The sequence below is a fragment of the Lynx canadensis genome, chromosome B1 (genome assembly GCF_007474595.2).
Source record: "Lynx canadensis isolate LIC74 chromosome B1, mLynCan4.pri.v2, whole genome shotgun sequence".
NCBI lineage: Eukaryota > Metazoa > Chordata > Mammalia > Carnivora > Felidae > Lynx > Lynx canadensis.
Genome location: NC_044306.2, coordinates 148,012,647 through 148,040,017, shown reverse-complemented (window position 1 = coordinate 148,040,017; position 27,371 = coordinate 148,012,647). Strand labels below are relative to the sequence as shown.

Genomic DNA, 27,371 nt, shown 5'->3' with positions numbered 1-27,371 from the left:
GTTGAGGTCCTAGTAGTTCATTTTTGCTTTTGTATCCCTTGTCTCCAGAGACATGTTGAGTAAGAAGTTGCTGTGGCCAGGATCAAAGAGGTTTTTGCCTGATTTCTCCTCGAGGATTATGATGGCTTCCTGTCTTACATTGAGGTCTCTCATCCATTTTGAGTTTATTTTTGTGTATGGTGTAAGAAAGTGGTCCAGGTTCATTCTTCTGCATGTCGCTGTCCAGTTTTCCCAGCACCACTTGCTGAAGAGACTGTCTTTATTCCTTTGGATATTCTTTTCTGCTTTGTCAAAGATTAGTTGGTCATATGCTTGTGGGTCCATTTCTGGGTTCTCTATTATGTTCCATTGATGTGAGTGTCTGTTCTTGTGCCAGTACCATACTATCTTGATGATTACAGATTTGTAGTATAGTTTGAAGTCTGAGATTGTGATGCCTCCTGACTTTAGTTTTCTTTTTCAAGATTGCTTTGGCTATTCGGGGTCTTTTCTGGTTCCATATAAATTTTAGGATTATTTGCGCTAGCTCTGTTAAGAATGCTGGTTTTATTTTGATAGGTATTGCATTGAATATGTAGATTGCTTTGGGTAGTATGGACATTTTAACAATATTCTTTATCTAGGAGCATGGAATGTTTTTCCATTTTTTTGTGTGTCTTTTTCAATTTCTTTCATAAGCTTTCTATAGTTTTCAGCATATAGATTTTTCACCTCTGTGGCTAGATTTATTACTAGGTATTTTATGGTTTTTTGTGCAACTGTAAATGGGATCGCTTCCTTGATTTCTCTTTCTGTCACTTCATTGTTGGTGTATAGGAATGCAACCAATTCCTGTGCATTGATTTTATATCCTGTGACTTTGCTGAATTCATGAATCAATTCTAGCAGTTTTTTGGTGGAATCTTTTGGGCTTTCCATACAGAGTATCGTGTCATCTGCAAAGAGTGAAAGTTTGACCTCCTCCTGGCCAATTTGGATGCCTTCTATTTCTTTGTGTTGTCTGATTGCAGAGGCTAAGACTTCCAGTACTATGTTGAATAACAGTGGTGAGATTGGACATGCCTGTCTTGTTCCTGACCTTAGGGGGAAAGCTCTCAGTTTTTCTCCATTGAGGATGATATTAGCATTGGGTCATTCATATATGGCTTTTATGATCTCGAGGTATGATCCTTCTGTCCTTACTTTCTTGAGGGTTTTTATCAAAGGATGCTGTATTTTGTTAAATGCTTTCTCTGCATCTATTGAGAGGATCATGTGGTTCTTGTCCTTTCTTTTATTGATGTGATGAATCACATTGTTTTTGTGGATATTGAACTAGTCCTACATCCCAGGTATAAATCCCACTTGGTTGTTGTGAATTAGTTTTTAAAATTTTTTTTTTTTCCAACGTTTATTTATTTTTGGGACAGAGAGAGACAGAGCATGAACGGGGGAGGGGCAGAGAGAGAGGGAGACACAGAATCGGAAACAGGCTCCAGGCTCTGAGCCATCAGCCCAGAGCCGGACGCGGGGCTCGAACTCACGGACCGCGAGATCGTGACCTGGCTGAAGTCGGACGCTTAACCGACTGCGCCACCCAGGCGCCCCGAGTTTTTAATGTATTGTTGGATCCGGTTGGCTAATATCTTGTTGAGGATTTTTGCATCCATGTTTATCAGGGAAATTGGTCTATAGTTCTCCTTTTTAGTGGGGTCTCTGTCTGGTTTTGGAATCAAGGTAATGCTGGCTTCATAGAAAGAGTTTGGAAGTTTTCCTTCTGTTTCTATTTTTTTGGAACAGCTTCAAGAGAATAGGTGTTAACTCTTCCTTAAATGTTTGGTAGAATTCCCCTGGAAAGCCATCTGGCCTTGGACTCTTGTTTTTTGGCAGATTTGTGATTACTAATTCGATTCCCTTACTGGTTATGGGTCTGTTCAAATTTTCTATTTCTTCCTGTTTCAGTTTTGGTAGTGTATATGTTTCTAGGAATTTATCCATTTCTTCCAGATTGCCCATTTTATTGGCATATAATTGCTCATAATATTCTCTTATTATTTTTATTTCTGCTGTGCTGGTTGTGATCTCTCCTCTTTCATTCTTGATTTTATTTATTTGGGTCCTTTTTCTTTTTGATCAAACTGGCTAGTGGTTTATCAATTTTGCTAATTCTTTCAAAGAACGAGCTTTTGGTTTCATTGATCTGTTCTACTGTTTTTTGCTTTTGTTTTTTGGTTTCAATAGCATTAATTTCTGCTCTAATCTTTGTTTCCTGTCTTCTGCTGTTTTGGAGTTTTATTTGCTGTTCTTTTTCCAGCTCCTTAAGGCATAAGGTTAGGTTGTGTATCTGAGATCTTTCTTCCTTCTTGAGGAAGGCCTGGAGTGCTATATACTTTGCTCTTATGACTGCATTTGCTGTGTCAGAGGTTTTGGGTTGTGGTGTTATCATTTTCATTGACTTCCATATACTTTTTAATTTCCTCTTTAACTACTTGGTTAGCCCATTCATTCTTTAGTAGGATGTTCTTCAGTCTCCAAGTATTTGTTACCTTTCCAAATTTTTTCTTGTGGTTGATTTCGAGTTTCATAGCGTTGTCGTCTGAAAATATGCACGGTATGGTCTCGATCTTTTTGTGCTTACTTAGGGTTGATTTGTGTCCCAGTATATGGTTTATTCTGGAGAGCGTTCCATGTGCAGTGGAGAAGAATGTATATTCTGCTTTAGGATGAAATGTTCTGAATATATCTTAAGTCCATCTGGTCCAGTGTGTCATTCAAAGCCATTGTTTCCTTGTTGATGTTTTGATTACATGATCTGTCCATTGCTGTGGTGTGGTGTTGAAGTCTCCTACTAGTATTACTATTGATGAGTTTCTTTGTTTGTGATTAATTGATTTATATAGGAAGTTCATTTCTGATTGTCACTTCAAATATGGAGACTTTAAACGGGTTAATATGCAATGAATGATGATAAATTACCCATTTCTCCCTGCTCTCTATTCCAAGTACTGCTATGTGAATTCTTTGTGAGGATGTACTCTGAAAAAAGGAGTCCAGTTAAATAGAAAGCGGTATGCAGGATACAAAAACTGGCTATTTCTGTAATTCTATTTTTTGTCCACTTCAGATATTGGAACTCTACTGATTACCACAAATAAAATTTGGTGTAAAAATCATGGCTCTTAAAAAAAAAAAAACTACAACAATATGAGTGAATATAGCTGAGTGCTGATATCAACCATATGCTATACTGCAATTGTTTTACAGCTTATAAATCACTTTCCCATACTTCTTATTTCATTTGCTCTGGACAACAATTCATACATTGGTAAGAAGATTATAAATTAGTTTTACAAATAAGAAAGCTGAGGCTCAGATCAGAGAGTACCAATGGTGCTTCACATTCTTTGAGCTGAGAATACAAAACCTGACTCCAGACCAGTGTTTCTCACTGACTGAATTAGTTCAGATTATCACCATTGTTACTTAAGGTGGATGGCTTTCTTCTGATGGTGTAAGCAATCTCTCAGAACAGTAAGAAGAGTGTGAACTTTGGTTATAAAGATTTATATGTAAACTTTACTAATAACCTTGATTAATACAATAGCATAAGTTTAATGATTAAATTGAAAAGACATCTGGCCAAACATTGAATTAAAAACACAAACCTATAACTTCTGTTTTATTTATTTTTTTTAGAATACATCATTTTTTCAATCATGGCTAACTCATAAGGAGTGTGTTTAAAATTTTGATTCTATAATGTTGACTCCTATAACAAGTCAGGAAGAAGCAAAAGGCCACCTTCTTAAAAAACCTAACTCTAGTTAATTTGTAGTCAGGTGGCAAAATATAGTAACATATTGTTCCTAATGTTCTATTATATTAATTATAATAATTTGACTAGCATTAGTAACACATTAATTTATTCAAGGAAACTTTTATTGATCAGGGCACTGTTCATTCTAAACATTGGAGTAAGATAATGTAAATGCAGACAAAAAATTTTGCCTTCATGGAGTGTAACTCTAGGATAGATAATTATGTTTTAATGAGTAGTTACATGTAAGGTAGTGGTAACTGATTTCTGATGTAAAAGTTTTTAGTGGACTGTTTATGCAGATAATTTACATTGGGAGAAACCTGAAGACCCATATCCTTTAAAATCATGTGTGGTGTTTTCTGGGATGCAGGTCTGCTAATAGATACAGTTGTGTAACTTTAAGGATTTTTGAGCCACTGTCACCCGAAGAAAATTGTTTTATAATAAGCAGCCCATCCTAATACCAATTATTTTTTTTAACTTTGCTTTTTATTTTATCTATTTATTTATTTATTTTTTTGTAGAGAGAATGAGTGGGACAGAGAGGCAGAGGGAAAGAGAGACTCTCAAGCAGGTTCCATGCTCAGTGCAGAGCCAGATGTAGGGTTCGATCCCACAACTCTGGAATCATGACCTGAGCTGAAATCAAGAGTTGGGCACTCAACCAGCTGAGCCACCTGTGCCCCCCCCACCTTTACACCTTTTTAATTAAATAATTCACTGAGTGCCAAGGAGAATCAGACTTGAGATTTTGCTGCATTGTTTTTTACCTTCTAGCCAATAAAAATTATTTCTAACTTAATGACAAACGTAAAAAGTAGAACAGCTATGGGCAACAAAAAAATAAAAACACACATGGATGTTGCAGCATATAGAACCACAGGGAATAAGCACAAAGTGTATAAATACTAGATGAAGAAACTCCTCTTTTTTGGTGAGGGGAGAGGGTATTAACAGTAAGAGAAAACAATTATCTTTTCCTTTGCTATTGACTTTTTTCTTTCATTTCTTGTATAGCCTTCATGATGTATTACCTAAGATGTGTACAGTATTTAAGAATTTAACTTTTCCAGGGTTATCTACAAGAAGGGTTGTTCTCCTATGTGTTGGTAGGCAGAACATTTTATGTTAACTTTACAAATGAGGAATCTGGAATTCTTACTAAGATTACTAATTTGTAGTAAAACTGAGGTTTATTTTCAAAGATCATTCTTTTAATTATCAACTCATGTTATGGGTCATTCTTAAATTTACTCTAAAGCTGTCAAATTCCAATAAAATCTATTTGCATTTACATAAAATTTCCAATGAACTAACCAAAAATTTCTCTAGACTGTGTAGACACTTATTAGTAACCTCTTTCTATACTATAGTTTTGTGATCTAATTGTTCATTGCTCAGGAAACTGGACTGGCTATATTAATAAAGATTGGGAATCTTTTTGCGGGGAAAGGGAACAATGTCATTGTGAAAAATCAGATCATATACATACTACTAAAAATGTTAACATGAAGTGAGATTAATATTTACTATATGCTATGCTGAACATTTTACATGGATTTCGTCATTTAATCTTTATGATAGTACATTAAGTAGGTCATCATTCTTTTTTATAGATGAGAAAATTGTGTCTTAGGGAGTTTTCTAGTAAGGAGAATCTGATGGTCAAGTCAAGCATTTTGATCCAGAGCTTACCCCTAAACCAGTGTTCTCCTGTCAGCAAGTAAGCAGTGACTCATAAATGGAATGTGTATTTTCCATGCTGGTATTTTCAGTTATATTTAGTACTCATCTGATAATTGAAATGCAATTTCACTTAACTGAGTTAAGGAGGCACCTGGGTGGCTCAGTGAGTTAAGCATCTGACTCTTGATTTTGCCTCAGGTCATGAACTCTGTTTCATAAGTTTGAGCCCCGCATTGGCTGCATGCTCATGCTCACAGTTCAGAACCTGCTTGGGATTCTCATTCTCATTCTCTCTCTCTCTCTCTCTCTCTCTCTCTCTCTCTCTCAATCTCTCTGCCCCTTCCCTGCTCACACTTTCTGTGTCTCTGAAAATATATAAGGAAATGAATTTAAAAAAACTGAATTAAGAGTAGTATGGAGAAGATGTTGATAAATTTTTTGATTGTAAAAAAGGTCTGCATACTTGAAAAAGTTGGAAGCCATAAAAGTAGAAGTTGGCAATATTTTGGCATCTCTGGCTTAAAACTTAAGTCTATGGCACTATCCTCATGAAAAAGCATTATGGCTATATTTTCACCATTACTGACCATCTTAGACGTGCAAGCTTTTATCTTAAAAGTAATGGAAAAATAAGAACACTATAATGGAAATAGCAACTCAAATAATTTGAAAAATGAAATGAATTCTGAAATATTTCTGTGTGAAAGGCAACTCTTTATAATCGAGAGTAAGTTGAAATCTTATTGTCTTTTTCTCCTTCTCTGTGAATACATACACAAAACACATAAAAATGTACATATAATGTAAGGATCTGGAGAAAGCTATATATACCACGTGGATTATGCTAGACTAGTGCATCGCTTTGCTATTGGGTAGAAAAGAATGTGATATTTCTGAAAACCAAAATAAAAAAAACCTGACTATATATGCATAAGTTTGTGAGCTACCTTGAACTCTGCTTCATTTCAAATTCTCTTTCATGCTAACTTGGGTTAAAGAATGATCACTGAATCATTTAATCTTTTATATTCTGTAAATATGGATTGGTTGAACCTATAGAAACTTGAGTTTGCCTTTGTCCCTGTTTGTCATGAAGACATTATAGATACTGACTGCCTGGATAATACGTATTTTATAAAGCATGAGAAAATGTTTCAGTGCACTGTTACTTAACAGGAGTCCTGTATCTACACAGGTAGTAAGATGACATGATTTAAAAATTTCCTCCATTAACAATTCAGTGATAAGCAGCATTGTTCACTTATTCTTTCAACCATTTATTCAACAAATATTTGAGCACTTATTATGATAAATAAGGCACATCCTGTCCTTAGCTTCATGGAGTGACAGACTGTGTTCCTAAATATGTATTTAATGGGGTCTATGGTGCACCAGATGAGTGTCTACCAGGATTTCCAGATTTTCTTTCCTATCAGGAACATGGGCAAGTCTGCTTGTGGCTTGCCTTACATTGTCTCAGTCCATTCCCACCTCCCACGGCCCCCCCACCCCCACAGCCTCAAACATTGCTGTAAAAATTTGAACAGGTGTAACCTGGCACTACCTTATCTCAGCTGCATTGGGAACCTCATTTTGTGCCTTCTTTACAATATCTTCATGGGTCACCTGTGAAAATCCTCAGTCATTCTGATGAATGTTCAAAGCTGGGAGGATGAGATAGTTATCACACCATGAGATAGGCCTAGGCAATGGGCATAGGAGTTGGTAGATAAATACTACTCTTTTTCCATCCATAGGCAGAGAATTTTAAGGTTCTAAATCATTCCTCTGAGGGAACCATTCTGGAGCATAAGCATATCTCAAAAAATATATGTGCAAGCCCTGTCTGGGTCTCTGCTTGTAGAAGTCCAGGCTAGCAGAGTTGGTACCCTAAATAGCTCCAGTAGTATTTTTCTAGCAGATCCTCAAGATGGGACTCTAGAAGTGGTAATTCTCTGATCATACAGTGATCATACCTCACTGCTGGTGCTAGGGTGATATGACTGTTGGCATGCAGAGTAACATTGATATAATTGACTTTAATGATGGGTTGAGTAGAGGTACTGGAGATAAGTCATTGATTTATACAGTAACTGTGTTGATTAGAAAGAAATTGACAAGCTCTGTTTTGCCACTTCTCAATTTAAACCGTGCTGTGAAATCCAGAAAGCCCAGGTTTAGGAAAGGTAGTGTTCAGAGACCCATATCTCCTATAGTCACTGCATGACCACTATTTCGTCTCAGGGTTATGTTAACCCACCTGTTCTTTATGACAGTATAATATGAAGACCATGTTGATATTCTGCAGAATATCATGCTAGTGCACTATATCATTGACATCAGGTTAATTGGATATGTTGAATAGGAATAGGATTAGAATAGAATAGGAATAGAATTAGAATAGGAATTAGAATGTACTCTGATATCCCAGTAGGACACATGAGTGGTTGAAGATGAGAGAGAAACTCTTGGAAGATTCAGGGGCTATCATATAGGTAAAGTGTTTAGAGGTCCTATAAAAAAGACTGCACTAGGTAAACCTCTTTGGATTTTTGAAGTGGTATATAATGCATTTGGGAATACTTCTTTGACTTACTTATTAGTGACTTGAAAGTTGGCTAGATTTGAATAGGCCCAGAGCAAAAGAGGACTTTGAAAAGAAGTTAACTTTCAGCACAGTATTTTGGGAGTTGTCCTTCAGAATGCATTATACACACAAAAACAATGGTTTGCAGACTATGGTATATGAAGCTGTGTCCTCAATAACGAAAGCGTATAGAAATGGGAATAAAAGTTTACAGAGAGGATTGGCTCCTCTTCATAGGACTCCAAATGACCCTCTTTTTTTTTTTTTTTTTGAATTTTTTTCAGTCAAATGAAAAAAATTTTTGATTCCTAATATTCTTACTCTAACTGAAGATTTTGCTAAACAGTATTGTTTTGCATGCTTCTATAATGCTGTCAACACTGTGAGCTACTTTTGGCAATGTGTCTTTTTTCTCAAAAACAGTAATTTTGAGGTTTACTTAGGTTGATGACAGTAACTCTACTTCATTTTAACAGCTATGTAACACTTATATGGATATGTTATATTTTATTTATCCATTCTCCTGTCAATAGACATTTAGATTGTTTACAGAATTTACAGAGTAAAGGTCTGAACTGTTCTTCCACCATCTTTTCCTCACCAGGGAAAATAAAGACTTCTGTGGTTTATGCCCATTAGGAAGGATAAACTATGTACCTCTGTGAGAGCTGCTTCTGTGAACTGTTGGGGGAGAGACCAAACTGCTCTTGGGGTCTGGGCAAGCAGGAGGTAAGGGAGAGAGAATGGCCTGATACAACCATTAAAAAGTATCTGAGTTAACAGATTTGTTTGAAAGGAGATGTGTGTTTGGGGAGAAAATGAATTAGGGGAAAGCTCCCTCTGCATATTGTTTTCATAATGCATAGACCATGTTTTTAGAAGGTTTCAACATTCTAAGAGCCATCTATCAGATGGATTTGTAACAGTTCTTATTTTCCATTAAAGATGGCATTTAATCATCCAATAGTACTTCCATTGGGTTCTCAGGGCTGTGTTTAAGGTTTTTTTGTCTGAATTGTTTCAATGACTTGATTGTATATGGAAATTCCTACCTTTATCTCACTCTTAGAACAACAACAACAAAAATAGAAATAAGATTTTTCATTTCATCAAACTTTGTGGAGATGGCCTGGTCTACAAGAAGTGCTTCTTCAAGAATCTCAATAATTCTCAGCAACAAGTAACCAGTCTTCATCTTTTTTAAAAAGATGTTTATTTTTGGGAGAGAGTGCAAGTAGGGGAGGGGAAGAGAGAGAGACAGAAGATCTGAAGTGGGCTCCGTGATGACAGCAGAGAGCCCAATGTAGGGCTCAGACCCACGAACCATGAGATCATGATCTGAGCTGAATGAGTTGGACGCTTAACCAACTGAGCCATCAGGTGCCCACAGTCTTCACCTTTTAAATTCACACTGGCAGGAATTACTTCTCTTACAACTTTTCTTTTTCTTACCTGACACACTGATAGGTGGACTTAATTCATTTGATAACATATCTGACAAGGGAGTAAGCATGGATATAGTCCCATGGTACAATGCAAGATATAAAGAGTAAAAATTACCTTATATGCTTTCTTGCTCTGTCTTGGTAACCCTAAATGATCTCCTGTCAGTAAAAGTACCTAGGGCTTGCTAGAACCTGTTTAGCAAGCCCATTATGTTCATAAATGAACCCATTTGTTACATGGTAAATGACCAAAATTCCCCAACTTTCTGCTCCCACAGTATTGATCTGAGTCCCTAGACACTTAGGAAATGGTGGTTGTTCTTATGCATGAACTAAATGTAAGCAAAAAAGAATAGTAGTGTGTTTTGAACAGTAAGGATAGGGAGGAAATAGACTGAGGTGTTCATGAAAGAGGAACTAAGGATTGTCAATAGATACTTTTCAGAAACTGAGAAAGTCCTCAGGTTATATGGGATACCTCCTGTAGGATTCAGCAGTCTGTTTCTATGGAGCACCCAGGGAGGTAGCAGAACCTCAGATGGAATTGAAAGCTGCTTACCAGGAACCTAACTCCCCTAACTGGCAAGAATCATGGTGCCCAAGATGTCCAATGAAACAGCAGTGTTCCCTGCTTCATACTTTCCACTGTATGGGCTTTTCCAGTGTAGACTGATGAAAAGTCCTTGTTGGATGTCTTGGAATAAATCAGACTCTGAAGCTTTTATATAACCTTAGAGAAGGGCCCTATAAATTACAATGAGATTGAATTTCTTGCTGGTGAAGAGTGTGGAAATTCAGAAGGAATTTAATTTAGAGATTAGATTTAGAGAAATAAAATATATACTATGTGTGTGTGTATCTTCTTTGTCTCTGAGAGTTGAGGTAAAAACTGCATATCTGCTATAGTTTAAACAGTTAATAAACATATCAGTAAAAAAACTGAATATGTACTCTGAAACTATGACATAAAATAAAACCAATCGCCCTTACTCCAGTAGACTCTAGCTAGTTGGTATAACATCTAGTAAGTGTCCAGCACATAGTAGGTCATAGTTTTAAAAAAGCTGTTAATAAGTCCTGTCACTTCCAAGATGATTGTTTTAATAGTGATGGCAATAGATAACCTTAATTAAGCTCTCTCTCTCTCTGCCAAGGATGCTTCTAGTCACTTTACATGCATTATTAACTGTGACAGAAGTGTTAGGAGAAAAAGTATTAGTATCCCAGTCTCCCAGCAGAGAAAATCAGGGCTCTGAAAGAAACTTGCCCATCTCTAACCCATATATTCCATTTTTATATTCTTTGCTACCACTTTAATCTGTGCTTAGTCACTTCTTTGATTACTAGCACAGCCTTTTAATGGTTTCCCTGAATATTCTGTTGCCTGTCTTCTCTCCATTTCTCACAGGGTAATCAGAGTGAGTCCTTTGAAAGCACATTGGATTCTATCACTTTCCTCATCCTTCAGGGACTTCCCACTGTTTTCCTGTTACTATGGTGTTCTGGACTCAGTTTATATCCCCAGTGTATGTCACCAGTGAATAGTGCTCCTGTAGTATTTCTTCCCTTTCTTGCTAATTTCATGCTGAACTAGTCTTCTGATTTTAGAAACATTGCCTCAGGACTTGTGAACCCACTATTGCCTCGGGTTTTCTTCCCATTCTGGTTAATATTAGGTTCAGCAACAATTAACAGATAAGTCCAACTAACAGTAGCTTAAACTAGATAGTCTATTCATCTCACATGAAATTTCTGTAGATGATCTGTTATTCCATGGCATCATGGTCCAAGCTCCTCCTATCTTGTTACTTGGCTGTGTGCCTGGCAGCATCCATATTCCTGGTAGCAAGATGAAGGATGAGACAGAAGAAGAGGTTAAGTTCAGCTCAGAAATCTCTCTACAAAGGTAAAGATAAAAACAATTATTGAGTAAGCATTAAATCAGAATGTGATATGTATCACAGGCAATCTACTGAAGAAATTGTGGACAGGGGAAATCTCACCATCTTCTGTTGCCAAGCAGATATAAACTATTACATAGATGTTTTCAAGATAAACAATAGCTAGTCCCCAAGTCCTAGAACTGGCAGCAGCATTGGTCACATCTAGTTCACTCTAAATCCACTGGTTTTTTTGTCCCTTTCCTTCCCCTTTCTTCCTCCCCTCACCTCCTATTAAAGTTTTCCAGGTGAATCTAATATGCAGCTGAGTTGAGAAACACTGGGACTAGGAAAACAGGAAATTGGTACTTGTGTAGAGCAAATATAAGGAAGAGGAGTAAACAATATTTGAGAATAGGCAGGAATGCAAATGTCACTATTCTAAAATATGAGTCCTCAGGGTTTGAAGAAGAGTTCATCAAAGAGAAAGTAACAAGATGATTGGCTGTATTCAGGGAAATGAATGAAAATCCCTTTTAAATCTTAAAGCCTCAAGCGATTTTTAGAAGACTCCTTAAAATTGGATAGAATCAGAAAATAGAAGAACATAGCATAACTACCATATAAGGAACAGAATGAGAACATTGACTCCATGTGTAATCAATGCAGTGATTATACTCGATTTCAAATTCTGTCTTGATCCCTTATGTCCTAAGGAGTGAATACATTCTCAGAACAAGAACTGAATTGACTGTACAGAGAATCCAATTAAGTTTATGAATTTAAAAACAATAAAAATGTACTTAATGTCTGAATTGCATTTCATTTCTGTAAGATTTTCTGGGCAATTTTCAGGTAGCAAATACTCTGGTTCTTAATAACACTATTGGTAAATTTCCTCAATCCGTCAACATACTTAGCTGTGATAACTCCTGGTAGACAAAATTGGGGTTTCTCTTCCTTATCAACTTCTAGTTATACCAATCAACTGAAAAGATTCTTTTTTCAATCTATCCTCAAGGGAGAAATGGAGAAGGAAAGCAAATGTTTAACACCCTACCATTATTTTGGGAAATCCAAGTTAGTTCTATCTTGATAGTTCATTATGCCTTATATAGTATACTGTTTTAGTTTTCTTACCAGCTTCTATTTCACCCCCTATTCATTGTGCAGCAACTGGTATGTTCAGGTGATATTTGTCCCATATCTAGTAAACCTTTTCTGGAGACAACCTATTAGCATAATTAATTCCCACTTTACCACAGTTTAATCTCCTGCCCATGGGGATTCAGGAAAAGATGTGTAAACTAAATTAAACTAATCAGAGTAAGGCCTTGAAGAGATGGCCCCAAGAGATGTTTTATGGATGACAGATCAGGAAGTATTTCAACTTTTGTTATTACAAGCCAAGAAAATGGAACTGGAACTCTGACTAAAAACATGCTTGAGCCCATTAACCCTATTTTTAGTTACATGTGATAATAAATTATTCTTTTTTAAAGCCAGATGGAGTTGAGTTTTTTGTTTGCAACCAAAAGTATCTTCCTTGGTAGAGAGCTATATCTTAATTGATATAATAGCTACCATTCAATATGGTAGGCCTTGTGCAAATCACTTGCTCTTCACATTATAAAGGTTTCTTTTTATTTGAATCCTATCTCCACTTTCTCAGAATTTCTACAGAATTTACATTCATCCTTATAGATTCCATCTCACCACTTCAACGGTGCTTATCTCCATATCATTGTACATGGTCAAGTGTCTTCCATTGAAAACAATAGGCAATGTTAGTCAATATCTCCTTGTTCATCAACCTTTTGTTACTTTCTCTGACATTAGATATACTAATTTAAGATATACCATATGATTTTGACAGGGAAGCATCATTATAGAATGATCACTCTATTTTTCATGGTGAAGCAAGGTATACTCAAAGTATGTATTTTTAAACGTTGAGATTAGTGAATCTGCTAGGGATAAGTGCCTTCTACATGCCAAGGCTCTATCTCTTTGGTCCTTTCAATTAGAATGAAATTAAGCACATGCCTTCCCTTAGGTACTGCTGACAACTGAATGGTGATTGTTATCCGTTAAGTGATATATAAAAGAAACCATTTGCAGAAGGAATAACTGCAAATATAGCTCCTAATTTTATGTGGACCATTAGTTAATTCACCACCAACAAAGCAGCAACCCAGCCGTCCTTTACTATGAGCTTACCTTTATTTTTGTAGGGGTGTAGAAGTAACTGAAATCAGGTATTTTATTGTTTCGTTGTTTTTAATCATTTGGTTTCAATTAAAAAGGCATTTCTCCTCAAAAGCAAAGTTCAACAACAGGTGTTCAAGGTGACCGAGAAGTTAATAAATACTTGGGATTTTAATAGAATTAAAATGAGAGAAAATTATTCAGAGAAAATCTCATACCTCAGAAATGGGTCATTTGATTCTGAGAACATATTTTTATAGTGAAGGTGGGAGATGTAGAAAATTTAATTATCTGGATATGAGAAAATATTTTTGACCTCTGTAATAACCTTGTAACATAAAGGTGAGTCAAGAAAATAGGGCACATGGAATAAATTAAAATCTTTGGAAAAAGAAGTCATCTAGGAAACAATAGTCTGAGTTCAGAAAGTTTAAGATATTCCTACCTTTTCTGAGGACCAACTTTTTGCCTACATAAGAAATGTCAGAATGGTAGAAGGGAAAAATTTAAAAGGGAAATTAAAACCATGAGACATGCATACGTATATAGAAATTGTCAATAATATGAACTATTATCTTATTAAACTAGCAAAAATAGTTTTTTATCCTTTTAACACTGTAGTCTGTGGTTATTTATTTTTTTAATGTTTATTTTTGAGAGAGAGCGTGTGAGTGGAAGAAGGGCAGAGAGAGAAGACGACACAGAATCTGAAGCATGTTCCAGGCTCTGAGCTGTCAGCACAGAGCCTGATGCAGGGCTTGAACTCACGGGTTGCAAGATCATGACCTGAGCTGAAGTGGGACACTTAACGAACTGAGCCACCCAGGTGCCCCTGTGGTTGTTAGTTTCTAGTCTAATAACAAATGTTACAAATACTTGACAATGAATGGCAGTGTTAAAAGTTGTGGGTTTTTAAAACATTTTTAATGTTTACTTTTTTCATTTTGAGAAAGACAGAGTGTGGGCAGAGGCAGGGCAAAGAGAGAGAGGGAGACATAGAATTAGAAGCAGGCTTCAGGCTCTGAGTTGTCAGCACAGAGCCTGACACAGGGCTCGAACTCATGAACCACGAGATCATGACCTGAGCTGAAGTCTGCAGCTTAACTAACTGAGCCACCCAGGTGCCCCAAAAGTTGTTTTTTCCTTAAGTGTCTTTCAAGTGAACATAAAGATAAAATGATAGAAGATGGCGAATAGTCACTTCACTGAACATTCAATTATTAAAATGCTAATGAGGAAACATGCTAACCTTTCAATAGATAGTATATAGGACCATTTTTAAGTTTTGCTAAGAGAAAGCCAATTCAATTCCTTTAGGCATTAGCAGAAACCACTCTATTTTTTTTAAAATAAAAAACCTGTGTTTAACTGCGTTCATTTCACACATTTCATGGAAGGCTTCCTTACCCTGTTTCTAAAGAGGCATTATAAGTAATTGAAGGGAGTCTTGCATGTGAGCAGGAAATGTGATCTAACATTAGAGCTTTAAAAATTTTTAGCATCTTTCCTGAATTTTGCCATCCAAACTACTAGAGGGAAAGGTTTCTACTTTTACTGTGGATCCTGGAGTACTAGGGGCTGGATGAAATCCAACAAAACTTAATTATAGGAAGGATGGATGTCTTTGAAAGCCTAGCAAATTTAGCTAGCTTCAGGTAGAAGGATAGATATCAAGAGAAGGAAATAATGTTCTAAATTTTTGTAGCTTCTTTTAAGATTTATCTTGGTATAAGTACAGATTTGCTACCATTTCTTCTACCTTTCCAAATCTAAGCCTACAATTGCATACAACAAAAATTTCATTGGGGCGTCTGGGTGGCTCAGTGGGTAAAGCGGCCGACTTCGGCTCAGGTCATGATCTCGCCGTCCGTGAGTTTGAGCCCCGCGTCGGGCTCTGTGCTGACAGCTCGGAGCCTGGAGCCTGTTTCAGATTCTGTGTCTCCCTCTCTCTGACCCTCCCCCGTTCATGCTCTGTCTCTGTCTCAAAAATAAATGTTAAAAAAAAAAATTTCATGACGGTCTTGAAATTGTGAAAGATAAAACACACTGGACAGTTGAGATAATTTTATTCTAACTACTGCAATAAAGAGTATATTCATTAATAAGTAATGTTAGAGAAATTGCATGAAATAGAATTAAACAAGGAAGACTTTGTTCAAGAGTATTGCAATGAGAGAGAGAGAGACTATTGCAACAGAGCAGAGAAATTGAACTCAAATCCACTCAGACAAAAGATGGGAATTTAAGTGCTGGAATGAGTAAGCAGAAAAGTATAGGAGGACTTTGGGGAGGAGGAAGGTGATCAGTGGGATTAGACAAACTGTTTGCAAACTGGTACTTAACCAAAATTAGGCTTCTGCCTCCCAGAGAGATGGGGGAGATGAGTGCTATCTTCCTTGATGGTTACATTTTAAAGGAATGGCCCCATGTCCTTAAGAAAGACATTCTAGGCTATAAGATTGGCAAGCAGCTGGGAAAAGATACACATCTCCAAGGGTCAAGGAATGATTTTATAATTACAAGTTTTCTCAAGTAAATGTTCTAAGGAAAGGGAAGTCAGGGCTGATAGTAAGAAACTTGTCTAAAGGTTAATCAAGTTGAAGGGGAGGTTAAGGCTATTTTGATTAGGAAGTTCTCAAAAGGAGAAATTTTAGGGTTTTGTACAAAAAAAGACCGAGGAAGAGTGGGGATGTATCTTAACTGAGAAAGGTGGAGGTGTGAGCTATTTCAGAATATGTAATGGCCATTTCTCAGGACACAAAAGGATGGGGGGGGGATTTTTTTTTTTTTTTTAACCTTCTATTTCTAAACCATCCCATTCAGGGAACACAGGGCTCAGGTCACGTTCAACATTGTCAAACCAATACAAGCCTCCTCCCGCCCCCTTTCATCAAAGGACGATGCAATTAGCTTTAGAATACTGTTTTCTATGTGGGAAACTTTTAGCTGGATTCTAATCATCATGATGATCTTATTGATCATCATGTAACAAAATCAACCTAATCTAGGCATAATATTCTACCCAAAGCATTCTTTTAATCAAAATAGCAATTTTACTGCAAGTCACAAAGGGTTCTTCTGTTTATGATCTTTGCTTTTTAAATGTTTTGTCCTTTCTGCTATGATTGTTGGTTAGTTTCTGTTAAGATTCCCTGCTTGTTCCTTGGAATACTAATCCCTCAAATTTGTATTGTCCCCTACAGATTGCAATTAGCAGATAATATAAACAAAAGTTCTGCATCAACATCTGGTAAGGTAGTCAAGCGTATGAATAGGCAAACTTTTTTTTTTAAAGGCTTATTTATTTTAACTTTTTAAGTCTTTATTTTTGAGAGAAGAGAGAGAAACAGTGCAAGCAGGGGAGGTACAGAGAGAGAAGGAGACATAGAATCTGAAGCAGGCTCCAGGCTCTGAGCTGTCAGCACAGGGCCTGATGTGGGGCTCAAACTCACAAACTGTGAGATCATGACCTGAGCTGAAGTCAGTTGCCTAACCAACTGAACCACCCAGGTGCCTTGCAAACTTTTTCTTAAAGGACCAGATAGTAAGGATTTTAGGCTTTCTGTACCATAAGCTCTCTGACAGCTACTCAGCTCTGATTCTGTAGCATAAAAACAACCATAATTAATATGCAAATGAATTAACATGAATGTGTTTCAATAAAAATGTTGTTCATGGACACTGAAACTTGAATTTCATATAATTTTTCCTGAGTCATGCTATATTAATCCTATGATTTTTTTTTTCCTTGAACTCACGAACCATGAGATTATGACCTGAGCTGAAGTCCAAAGCTTAACTCAGATGCTTAACCAACTGAGCTACCCAGGTGCCCCAGGGCTTGCTAATTCTAACTACTATTTCCCTAAACCTCTACTTACCGTGGTGCCTAAATGGGGCACCTAAATGGTCTCTTGATCTGATGGGGGCTCCCAAATGTGAGGTAATGATTGAGTGGAAGCCAGTGGTGCACAGGTGGTGAAAAAATTCACTTGAGGCAGAACAAAGGAGATAGAAGCTTCTTGAATATACTGCAAGGGGGGACAGGGGGCAGGACAGCAGAGGTCAGGCTGTCTGCAAGGAGGCAACTGGGAGGGGACTGCTTTTAAGGAGGGAAAGTGAGGAAGTGTGGTACTTACAGAATTTTCCCTTTTTGGTAACTGTGCCTGGTTGTAAGTAGCCTATTGGTCAATTTAGGGACCATGGATATTTCAGGGTGGGTTGCCTGATGGGCCTGTCTATATTCATCCAGGTGGCCCTTTCTTCATTCCAAGCCTGTTTGCCTAAAAGTGGCCTCCACACTCCCTGGAGACCACCAGGTTTCCTACAGTGGAAAAGCTCATTTGCATCACCTTATGTATTGTGCTCTTTGTTTTATATTATTTGAGGTTGCTCCCTTGGATTTTATAATGACAGATGGCAGTGGAAAATATGAGAGAATTAAGACAGTATTAGAGTATAAAACAGCACATTGTATTTATAAATGCAAGTGCAATGTTTTTACTAAAACATGAAAAAGCAGTTGGTTACATTCACAGTGCAACTAGCTTAAATCAAAGACCTGATATAGACAAAACATAGAATCTTTATTTTCCAGGCAGATTATGTTAAAGGTAAAAAAAAAAAAAAAAAAAAAAAAAAAGACTGTTTATAGTTTCTTATTAAGAGCAGACTGATAATCTAAGAAAACTCTGTCTTCTTAATGGAAAACCTTTGTATCTTTGTCCTTTTGGTATTAAAATCCTCCCCTTTTTTTCTTTAAGTGTGCAGTGTTTTGGTTATCTTCTGGGGTGTTTACATTTCAAAGACATAAGACAACTCTACCAGACAAAGAAAAAAATGCAAATTTTCTCTTAGGATTTTTTTTTTTTGGTAATTGTTATTTAAAATACTCCTTTGTGTTAGCGCTCAGACAGCTTGGGATGTCTCCTCTTTTTTAAAATCATTCTTCTGTTTATTTTCATCATTGTTTCAGAGATTCCAAGTCTTAACATCCTTATAAGGCTTTGTCATAAGCCTCTCAGTCTTAATCTGTGGCATCTTGTGCTCTCCTAACTTTGCAAAATGGTATACTAAGACTCTTATTCTGCAATCCCACCTTGTCTGTCAACTCTGAAGATAGCAGACCCCTGACCACCGCCTTCCATATACTTCTCTAATCTCCATTCTTTCTCTTTCTGATTCGAGCTTCAGCTTCTAGCTGGGCATCAGTGGCCGTCTGAATTGCCCACAGTAGATGCTGATGAAGTTTTGGGGTGATGGAGGGGTTCAGAGCTGACAGCCAAGAAAGAATTCTTGAATATGTCTTTGGTGCTTTTTGCTTTATTTATTAAAGCACGGAGACAGGACCCATGGGCAGAAAGAGCTGCACTGGGGGTGTGAAGAGTGGCTCCTTATATCCTATGGGGTTGGGGGAGGTAAAGTCAAAAGGGAGTTTTTTAAAGGGATTTTTCACATGCTAATAACTCCACAGATTACTGGAGGCCTAGCTATTGTCAAGCTAAGTTTGGTTTTCCCTCTAGCAAATCACTAACATTAAGACATTAGACATTAAGACATTAAGATTAATGTCTTAACATTAACATCAAGACATTAAGAATTTAGGGAGTTCCTGGAGAAATGTTTTACACCCTCCTGCCCCAAGTATTTTTCAATGGGCTGCAGGTTATAGGGAAACTTAATTTTATCAGCCATTTCCTACTTGCCTTTGTTCCCCACATCACTATGGAGGGGAGGGTGATGTTGGGCCTCCAGGAAACTGACTCCGTAGGTTGGAGATTAGGCTACTTATAAGATTATATTTTTCTGGTAATTTACCAAGACATTTGTAAACTGATAGACACTCTATCAGTTTAATCGCTTGTTTTCTGTTCTTTTCTTTGTCCTTGGGCAGCCAGGAGTGTCTGAGGAATGCCACATATATCCCACCTGGGGGTGGGGGAGTAATGCTAGCTTGTGCTTGGCCCTCAGCTTGCCTTATGGTCCCTCATCAGAGGCCATCCCACTGTGGCATTCATGCGTTTGCCTTCCTCTGCTGCAGTGTGCTTCCTGTAATGCCTCAAACAAGTGGGTTACAGAAGCCAGCATTTTGGGGGCATCCTGTACTCATGTGGTGGTCCACAAGCACCTGACATATGGTCCATCATCCTCATATAGAGGTCAAAGGCCAATTTGGGGTTTCCCTTGCAGATGCATCTTTCTCAAGGCTAGGGAACTTAAGAGATGTGTAGGGCCATCCCTTCCTGCAGAGGCAAATTCAGGCTTTACCTGATAGGACTTTCCCCAAGGCTCATTTCTTTAATCTCCTGACTGGCTTACCAGTTGTTGGTTCACAAGCTCCTTGGGGGCTTCCCAGGAATAATTTGAAATTGGCCCCCTACTCAGAGGCAAAGAAAGACTGGAGAGAGAGGCAGACCACTTCATATTGGTAGGTGGCAGTTTAATAAGCAAAGGGAGGTTACATATGAGGGTTACATTAGGCAGCTACAAAACAAATAGATCTCCACATCCACCTGTCACATCTTAAAAGTTTTTATAGAAGCCTTAACTGGGTTCAGTCACATACTGTCTAGATAGTCTTAGTACCATATTATTATTTCAAAGCTGTGTCCTTGGGGCAGCCCCTAGGTGTGGGGAAGGCAAGCAGAATTCACATTCATGGATAAAGGAGAGGATGAGGAGCCTTTGTCAGGGTCAAAGGTCACCAGTGGTCATGTCCTCTTGATGACTTCCTCTGACAATTTATTCATATTTCCCTTGTTAATATTGAAGCTGAGATCATTGATTTGAATGCTTTCTTTTTAATATAGGAGTTTATCACTGGATATCAATTTAAGTTTACTTTTTTTTACATTCAATACTTTATAAATCAATATGATAATACTTCATGATCTTTTGGCTTGCATTGCTTCTGACATGAAGGCTGCTGCCATTATTATTTTTTACCCTTTGTATATAAAAGATCTTTTTTCTCTCATCAGGATAGGGAAAAATTATAAGATGGCTGGCAGGACTGATAGGGAAATTCCAGTCCCCAACCAAAGCCTCCCCTTCCAGGTTCTTCTTCCTGCCCCACTTGCCACGTGAGTGCCAAATTACTAATGCAGAAGTAACAGACTATAAAGTGTCCCCCCCATGTTTATCCTCTGGACTCAGACCTCTGGAGAGTGATCTTCTCTGGGCCCGCTGGTGTGAAATAAACCTGCCTTCCAAGATCTCTGAGTGCCACTTGGTTCTACCGCCAGGTGATCCAGACCGGGTTCTGTAACAGTCACACTTAAAGCCAGTGACAGAGACAACATTGAGAAAGTAGATTACTTTTTGCTTTGGTGTAGTTTTCCCCATTTTCCTTGTGTTTGGTGTTCATGGTGATTTTTTGATATATTAATTTATATTTTTCATCAAATATAAAATTTTTCCAGTTACTGTATCTTCAAATGTTTTTGTTCCCCCCCACCTTCTCCAATTTAGGTACTCTAGTTACATTTATATGTTAGGGTGCTTGAAGCTGTCCCACAAATAATTGGTGCTCTATGTTTCATTTAAGATAACCCTATTGGTATGTCTTCAAGTTCAATCTTTTCACCTGCAACATCTAATCTGTTAATCCCACATATACTTTTATTTTCCATTTTAAACACCTTCGTTTTCATCTCTAGAACTTTGGTTTGTGTCCTTCTAAAAACTACATTAACCTGATTAATCTCTCTGCTTTCATGAATGATGCAATATACACCTATAATTTTTAATGTGCTTGTTTACTAATTGTATGATCTGTATCATTTCTGGGTTGAATTTTCATTATAGACCTTTCTCATATGGGTCCTGTTTTTCTGCTTTGCATACATAACATTTTGTATATTAGACATAGTGAATTGTACCTTTCTTGGTGCTGGATGTATTTCTATTCTTATAGTCTTGAGTTTTGTGTGGGATATACCTTTTTTACTAGAAAACACTGCAACCCACTTTAGATCTTTTAAGTTTGTTAGATGGGGCTAGAACAGCATTTAAGTTGGGGCTAATTTTTCTATTACTGAGGCAAAACTGAGTACTCTACTGGATGCCTTATGAGTAGTGAGATTTTATGTGAAATCTGGTGAGAATAGGATTTCTTTTTTCCGCCCTATATGGACCCCACGTATTTTTCCTGACTTTAAATGTTTCCTCAAATATATACTTTGATCAATACTCCATGAAGAATCAGGATGGACTCTTTATAGATCTTCAGTGCTTTTTCTGTGCACTGTTTTCTTGGCCTCTTCACTGTGAAGTCTATTTGCTTTGCTCTCCCCATGTTGAACTTGGATAACTATTAGATGGACCCTAGAGTTTAAGTTAGATAATTGAACTGAATAAAAACTTACCCATTGTAAGCATATGTGATGTATTTAAAGCCATGGAACAGCATCATTTACCAAAGGAGTCAGTGTTGACAGAGAAAAGAAGACCGAGATGTTAAGCCCTGTGGAAATCCAACATTAAGAAGGTGGGATAAAAAGAGGAAAAGCCAACAGAGAAATGCAATAATTCCGGCTTCTTAATGTTTTCCATACTTTACTGTCATCTTATATTCATAACAAAATACTTATTATCCTGAAATTTTAGATATCCTATAAAATGTTTCTTGACACGTCTAGTTCATCACATTTTCAGCAATGTGTTCTTTTATATTAATTTTTATTCACTTTTTAGGTGGAGAATTGTCTTTATAATTAATAGTAAATTAATGGCAGGCCCTATCTGAAACTTTTAAAATGTATTTATTAGATCTAGTTTCATATTAGGGCCGCTCCTAAAAAAGTATGTTACTGATGTGATTTAAGGATCACATCTCCCTGTATGAGCATTATAGTTGCTTGCTAAGAATGTTGATTAGTGGTATTCTATCCAGGATTTAGAGAATTGATAAACTTTCACTTCTATCAAGGTCTTCAAATGACTCCTAGGTATACCAGGGATGAAGAATTTGAACTCAGTTTGCCGGTGGTTCTGAACTCTTTCTATTCACTAAAGGGTTTTTTTTTTTTTTTTTTTTGAAAAATGCTGATGCCTGGGTCCTATCTATAGAGATTTTGATTCAATTGATTAGATTTGGAGGCTGAACATCTACATTTTAGGCCTTTCAAGTAATTCTAATGTACAGCTAGAATTTAGAACCATGTCTTAGGGTGGAGTGTGAGTACATGAAACTGTGTGTGTGTGTGTGTGTGTGTGTGTGTGTGTGTGTGTGTGTGTGTGTATGAGAAATTGGGAATTGTCTTTTAAACAGCAATGTAGCTGAGTGCAAACAGTGAGAACCAGGCTGTTATCCTAGATCAGGGCAGGTTATAGGTTAAATAGAAAAAGTTGGACAGGCATGGAATAATTAAAGTATAATGTCAGTCAAAGTAATGTTAATGAAGCAGAGGCAGGAATATGTCATCACCTCATAAAGTCTCAAATGATTCTGCCAATGGCCTCTAAATCTGGAATGTCAGAGAGTAAGAGTATCCTAGTGAATAGGAAAGTAAAAGTATTGCTGATCTTAAGGATTTTTAAAAATTCTATGTTATAATATTAGCTGTGTGAATGGCTTATAACTCAGAGATTTTTCTTTATACCAGAGTATGTCAAAGTTCTATGCATCCTAACAAAGGCAATGTACATAGATTTAGATAAATGAAAACAAGTTTTCTTTGACTTTTCATTCTTTCATCTTCTTTAACACTTCATGACTATGACTATATTTCCTTCATATAATGTAATTCTTAAAGCTGCTTTCAGGAGAAGATTTGATCCAGAAAAAAGGCTTACTTCTTCAAGGTTATTTTCACTTTAATGGGAGATTTTGTCAAATGCATCTCTAATAGCTGGAAGATCAGGTATTTTAAAAGTATTACTTTTTCCTGGTGTCCCGAAATCTTACCATATGGCTTCTGCTATAGACAGCGTTTTTATCCTCCCAGATTTCATGGTGAAATCCTAACAGTGATAGCTAGAGAAGTTAGAGCCTTTGGGAGGTGATTAGGTCAACAGAGTGGAGCCCTGATTATGTGATTAATGCCCTTAGAGTCCTGAGAGTGCTTGCTTCCCCCCTCTGCCCTGGGAGGACACACTGATAAGTTTGCAGTCTGCAGCCCAGAAAAGGGCCCTATCCAACTGGTGGCATTCTGATTTGGGCTTCCATCCTCTAGACCTCTGAGAAATAAACTTCTGTTGCTTATAAGCTACCCAGTCTATGGTAACTTATAGGATCCCAAGCAGACTAAGACAGTTACTTTAATTACATGTATGGCCATATCATTATCCACATACTGTTCACACACATAAGTGCATTTAACTTTAAGGGAGTGTTGGATAGACATATAAATAATGTCTACTTTCCTCTAGTTCTGGTTTCCTTCGCCATTCTGGTAGTTTGACTACTTCCATGTAAGCTCCAAAGACCATAGGATAGCTTACTTCAGTACAGAGGTCTCAAATCTAACAATTTGGCTGTCATCAACCTGTGCTTTGATGATCTCTTGTGTTCTGAAAGGTCTTTTGCAGTGTTCTTGTCTAAGAAGCAGGAAAAAAAAATCAATTTCATTTTTCATCCTGAAGAGATTGATTCCTATAGATAAATCAGCCCAGTTGAGTTTTTCTGTGCAATTACTCATTGTCTCTGAAGCAATTGCATTTCAGAAACTAATTCCAGATTATCTGAATCTGCTGCTTGGAAGCAATGTTAACAAGTAGGCAGTATTGGTTAAATGGTTTCACACACACACAAAAATGCAATGTATAAAACTGAAAGCACTCCACGTTGGACTTCATTTATGCAAGGACAATTTGAAAAAGAAGATGCCCATTGGCAAAACGTCACCTTGTTTTTCCAGAAAATAAACTATAGCAACACCTCAGGTGAGGATTTTAAAAACAAAGCTGTAAAAATAAGAAATGTGAGTTTTAAATAAGAATCTGGTGTTGTGCTACTCAATTATATTGCAAGCATAAGGTTAGACTTAACTGCTTCAAAGAGCTAGAGCTTTATTCTGTATTTACAGATTTCATTTTATTTCTCTATTTTCTTGTATAATTTACATTTTCCATGTTCTTCAAAGTTTATTATTTGTTCATTAGATGGTCAATACTACCATCCTAAAGAAAATTTGAAAAAAAAAGTTACCTACCTTTAATACTTTAGTGCATTTGCTTTGTTTATTCTCTTAGGCAAATTTATTTATTTTTAAACACATTGCTATTCACATCTGCAGATTTGGTCACTTGTCTTTTATTTCTACAAATAAATTAATGCTATTTTAAGAATCAATATGCCAATTTGATGAGTGAGTCCCATTTGGTATATTATACATTCATTTTTTATAACCTGGTTTCCCCAGTACCTTTAAGCTGTGTGAGAGAAAGGACTTTTGAAAAATCTATTGCTATTTAACAAATACTTAGAATCAGGCTCTCTACATAATGTTCACAAAATGAATGCTGTGTGAGAGAAAGGACTTTTTTTTTTTTTTTTTTTTTAAATCTATCGCTGTTTAACAAATACTTAGAGTCAGGCTCTCTACAAAATGAATGCACATGGGGGCACATGTGTATCTCTAGCCTTTGGCTTATAGAGCTCAATGGGCTCTGTAAGAAGAGTCAGTTCCTTCTGTTTCTACCAGTAGTTGTTGGATTAAAATTCGAATTTGAAATTATATCTGAGGACACTAGTGAAGAAAATATGAAGAACATGCAGAGATGTGTTCAGAGCTCTGTGCATGGCCGGCCCTACGAGAGGGAGCTATTCATTCCCTATAAAAGGGAGAGAGTGTGCTGTTTTATAGCACGGGAATAATAGAGCCAAAAAGATCTCCTGAAATTGCATTCCAATCTATTTTCAGGATTTCTCTCTTGCCAAAAATAAGTTGTCTTAACCTTTTCTTGAGAATCCTAACAAGACCCATACTTTCAAAACAACTTTAAAAACCTTTATGTAGGATGAGGTTGCACAGAACTGGCCCGTCTATTTTGTGAGCTACTTACAGGAAGAACACCTTCTTTCTCCCAAAGTCTCATACATTGCAAAGTGTAAGAGGATGGCTGTGGCCTAAATATTTGTGCTCCCCCCCATTCTTATGTTAAAATCTTAATCCCCAATGTGATAGTATTAGGAGGTGGGGTCTTTGGGAAGTGATTATGCCTGTGGGTGGGGCCTTCATTAATGGAATTAATATTTTTAGATAAGAGAACCCACAGAAATCCCTCGCCCCTTCTACCATGTGAGGATAAAATCTGCAACTCAGGAAAGGGAATTAGCCTGACCATGGTAGCACCTTGATTTCTGACTTCCCAACCTCCAAAATTGTGAAAAATAAGTTGCTGTTGTTTAAGACCTGCCCAGACTGTGGCATTTCATTGTAGCAGTCCCAACAGACTAAGACAAGCATCTAGGACTGTTCTCTGGTGTAAGGTGTGGTGACCTCCCACAGCCATGTAAAAGGGGCTCACTGTTATGGACGTATAATTATCTTATTTCTCAAAGTAACCATTTATTTCAAGCCATTTCTTGACTCTCATTTCATTCTGCTCTCTATTATTTAAGCTATTGATATGGCTACCTGGTCTTTCATTTCTACTTTTCCTTTGCCCTTCAAAGAGTCTGAAGGCATTGCCTTTCTATCAAGAAGAGCCTTTCCGTTTTCCTTTTTTGCTTCATGCAGCCTGCAGGACTCTTCCATGCTGGGGCAACCCTGACTGCTGAAGCTGCCATCAACATTCCTCAGCATTGTGAGAGTATACACACACACACACACACACACACACACACACACGTAAGTTTCCTTACTTAGAGCCCAGTACTTAATGCAGTTTCATTTCATGTACTTCTTGATATTTTTGTTCCAACTTTTATAATGTCTATATCCCAGGTACTTTTAAATAGCTTTTGAATCATAAATGTCCTTTGTTCTTAATTGCCCTTTTAGAATAAGGCATCACCTGTCACCTCTACCCACCGATGAGCCTGTGAACCAGTATCCCATAGCGTCTGAACTATGGTTTTGTTGTCATTCAGAATATCATAAGTCTCTGGGTCTTTGCTTATGTGTGACTTAAAATGTGGCACTGCTGTCCCTAACCCTCTTTATCTCCCCTATCCCCATTCCTCCAACCAGTACGTAAAATGTAGGTTCATGCTGAATTTAGGCTTAGAAGTTATTTTTGCTGCTAAGACCAGCAGTGTTATCCTATATCTTAGTCTGTTCAGGCTGCTCTAATAAAAACACCGTAGACTGGGGGACTTATACAAATGTTTTTCAGTTCTGGAGTCTAGGTAATCTAAGATTAAAGTGCCAGCAGATTTGGTGTCTTGTTGAGGACCCATTTCTGGTTCATAGAAGGCCATCTTCTTGCTGTGTCTTCACATGGCACAAGGGAGCTATAATCCCATTCATGAATGTCTGTCCTCACAACTTAACCACTTTCCCAAAGCCACCCTCCTTATACTACCACCGGGACTTGGGATTCAATACAGAATGTTGAGGTGGACACAAATAGTCAGTCTATAACATCTTAATTTCTAAAATTCATGGCTAGTAATGATAGAATAGTCGGAGTGCATATTCCCAAAACCAGACTGTCCAGTTTAAGTACTAGTCACTAACTAGTTATTTGACCCTCAGCAAGTTACTTACCACATCTGTGTGCCAGTTTCTTAATCTTAACATTACCATTATATCTATATTATCACCTACATATTTAAGGATTAAATGACTTAAGATATACAGAACACATTGAGAGATATT

At 37.2% G+C, this 27,371-nt stretch overlaps 1 protein-coding gene across 1 annotated transcript in view; it reads right to left on the bottom strand.

Annotated features, from left to right (window-relative positions):
• Positions 1-26,354, bottom strand: part of GC (GC vitamin D binding protein) — an 82,719-nt gene extending 56,365 nt beyond the window's left edge. The window contains exon 1 of the mRNA XM_030314490.1: positions 26,187-26,354. Coding sequence (XP_030170350.1) covers positions 26,187-26,354 — 168 coding nt within the window. The remainder of the gene's footprint in view (positions 1-26,186) is intronic.
• Positions 26,355-27,371: the final 1,017 nt, after the last annotated feature.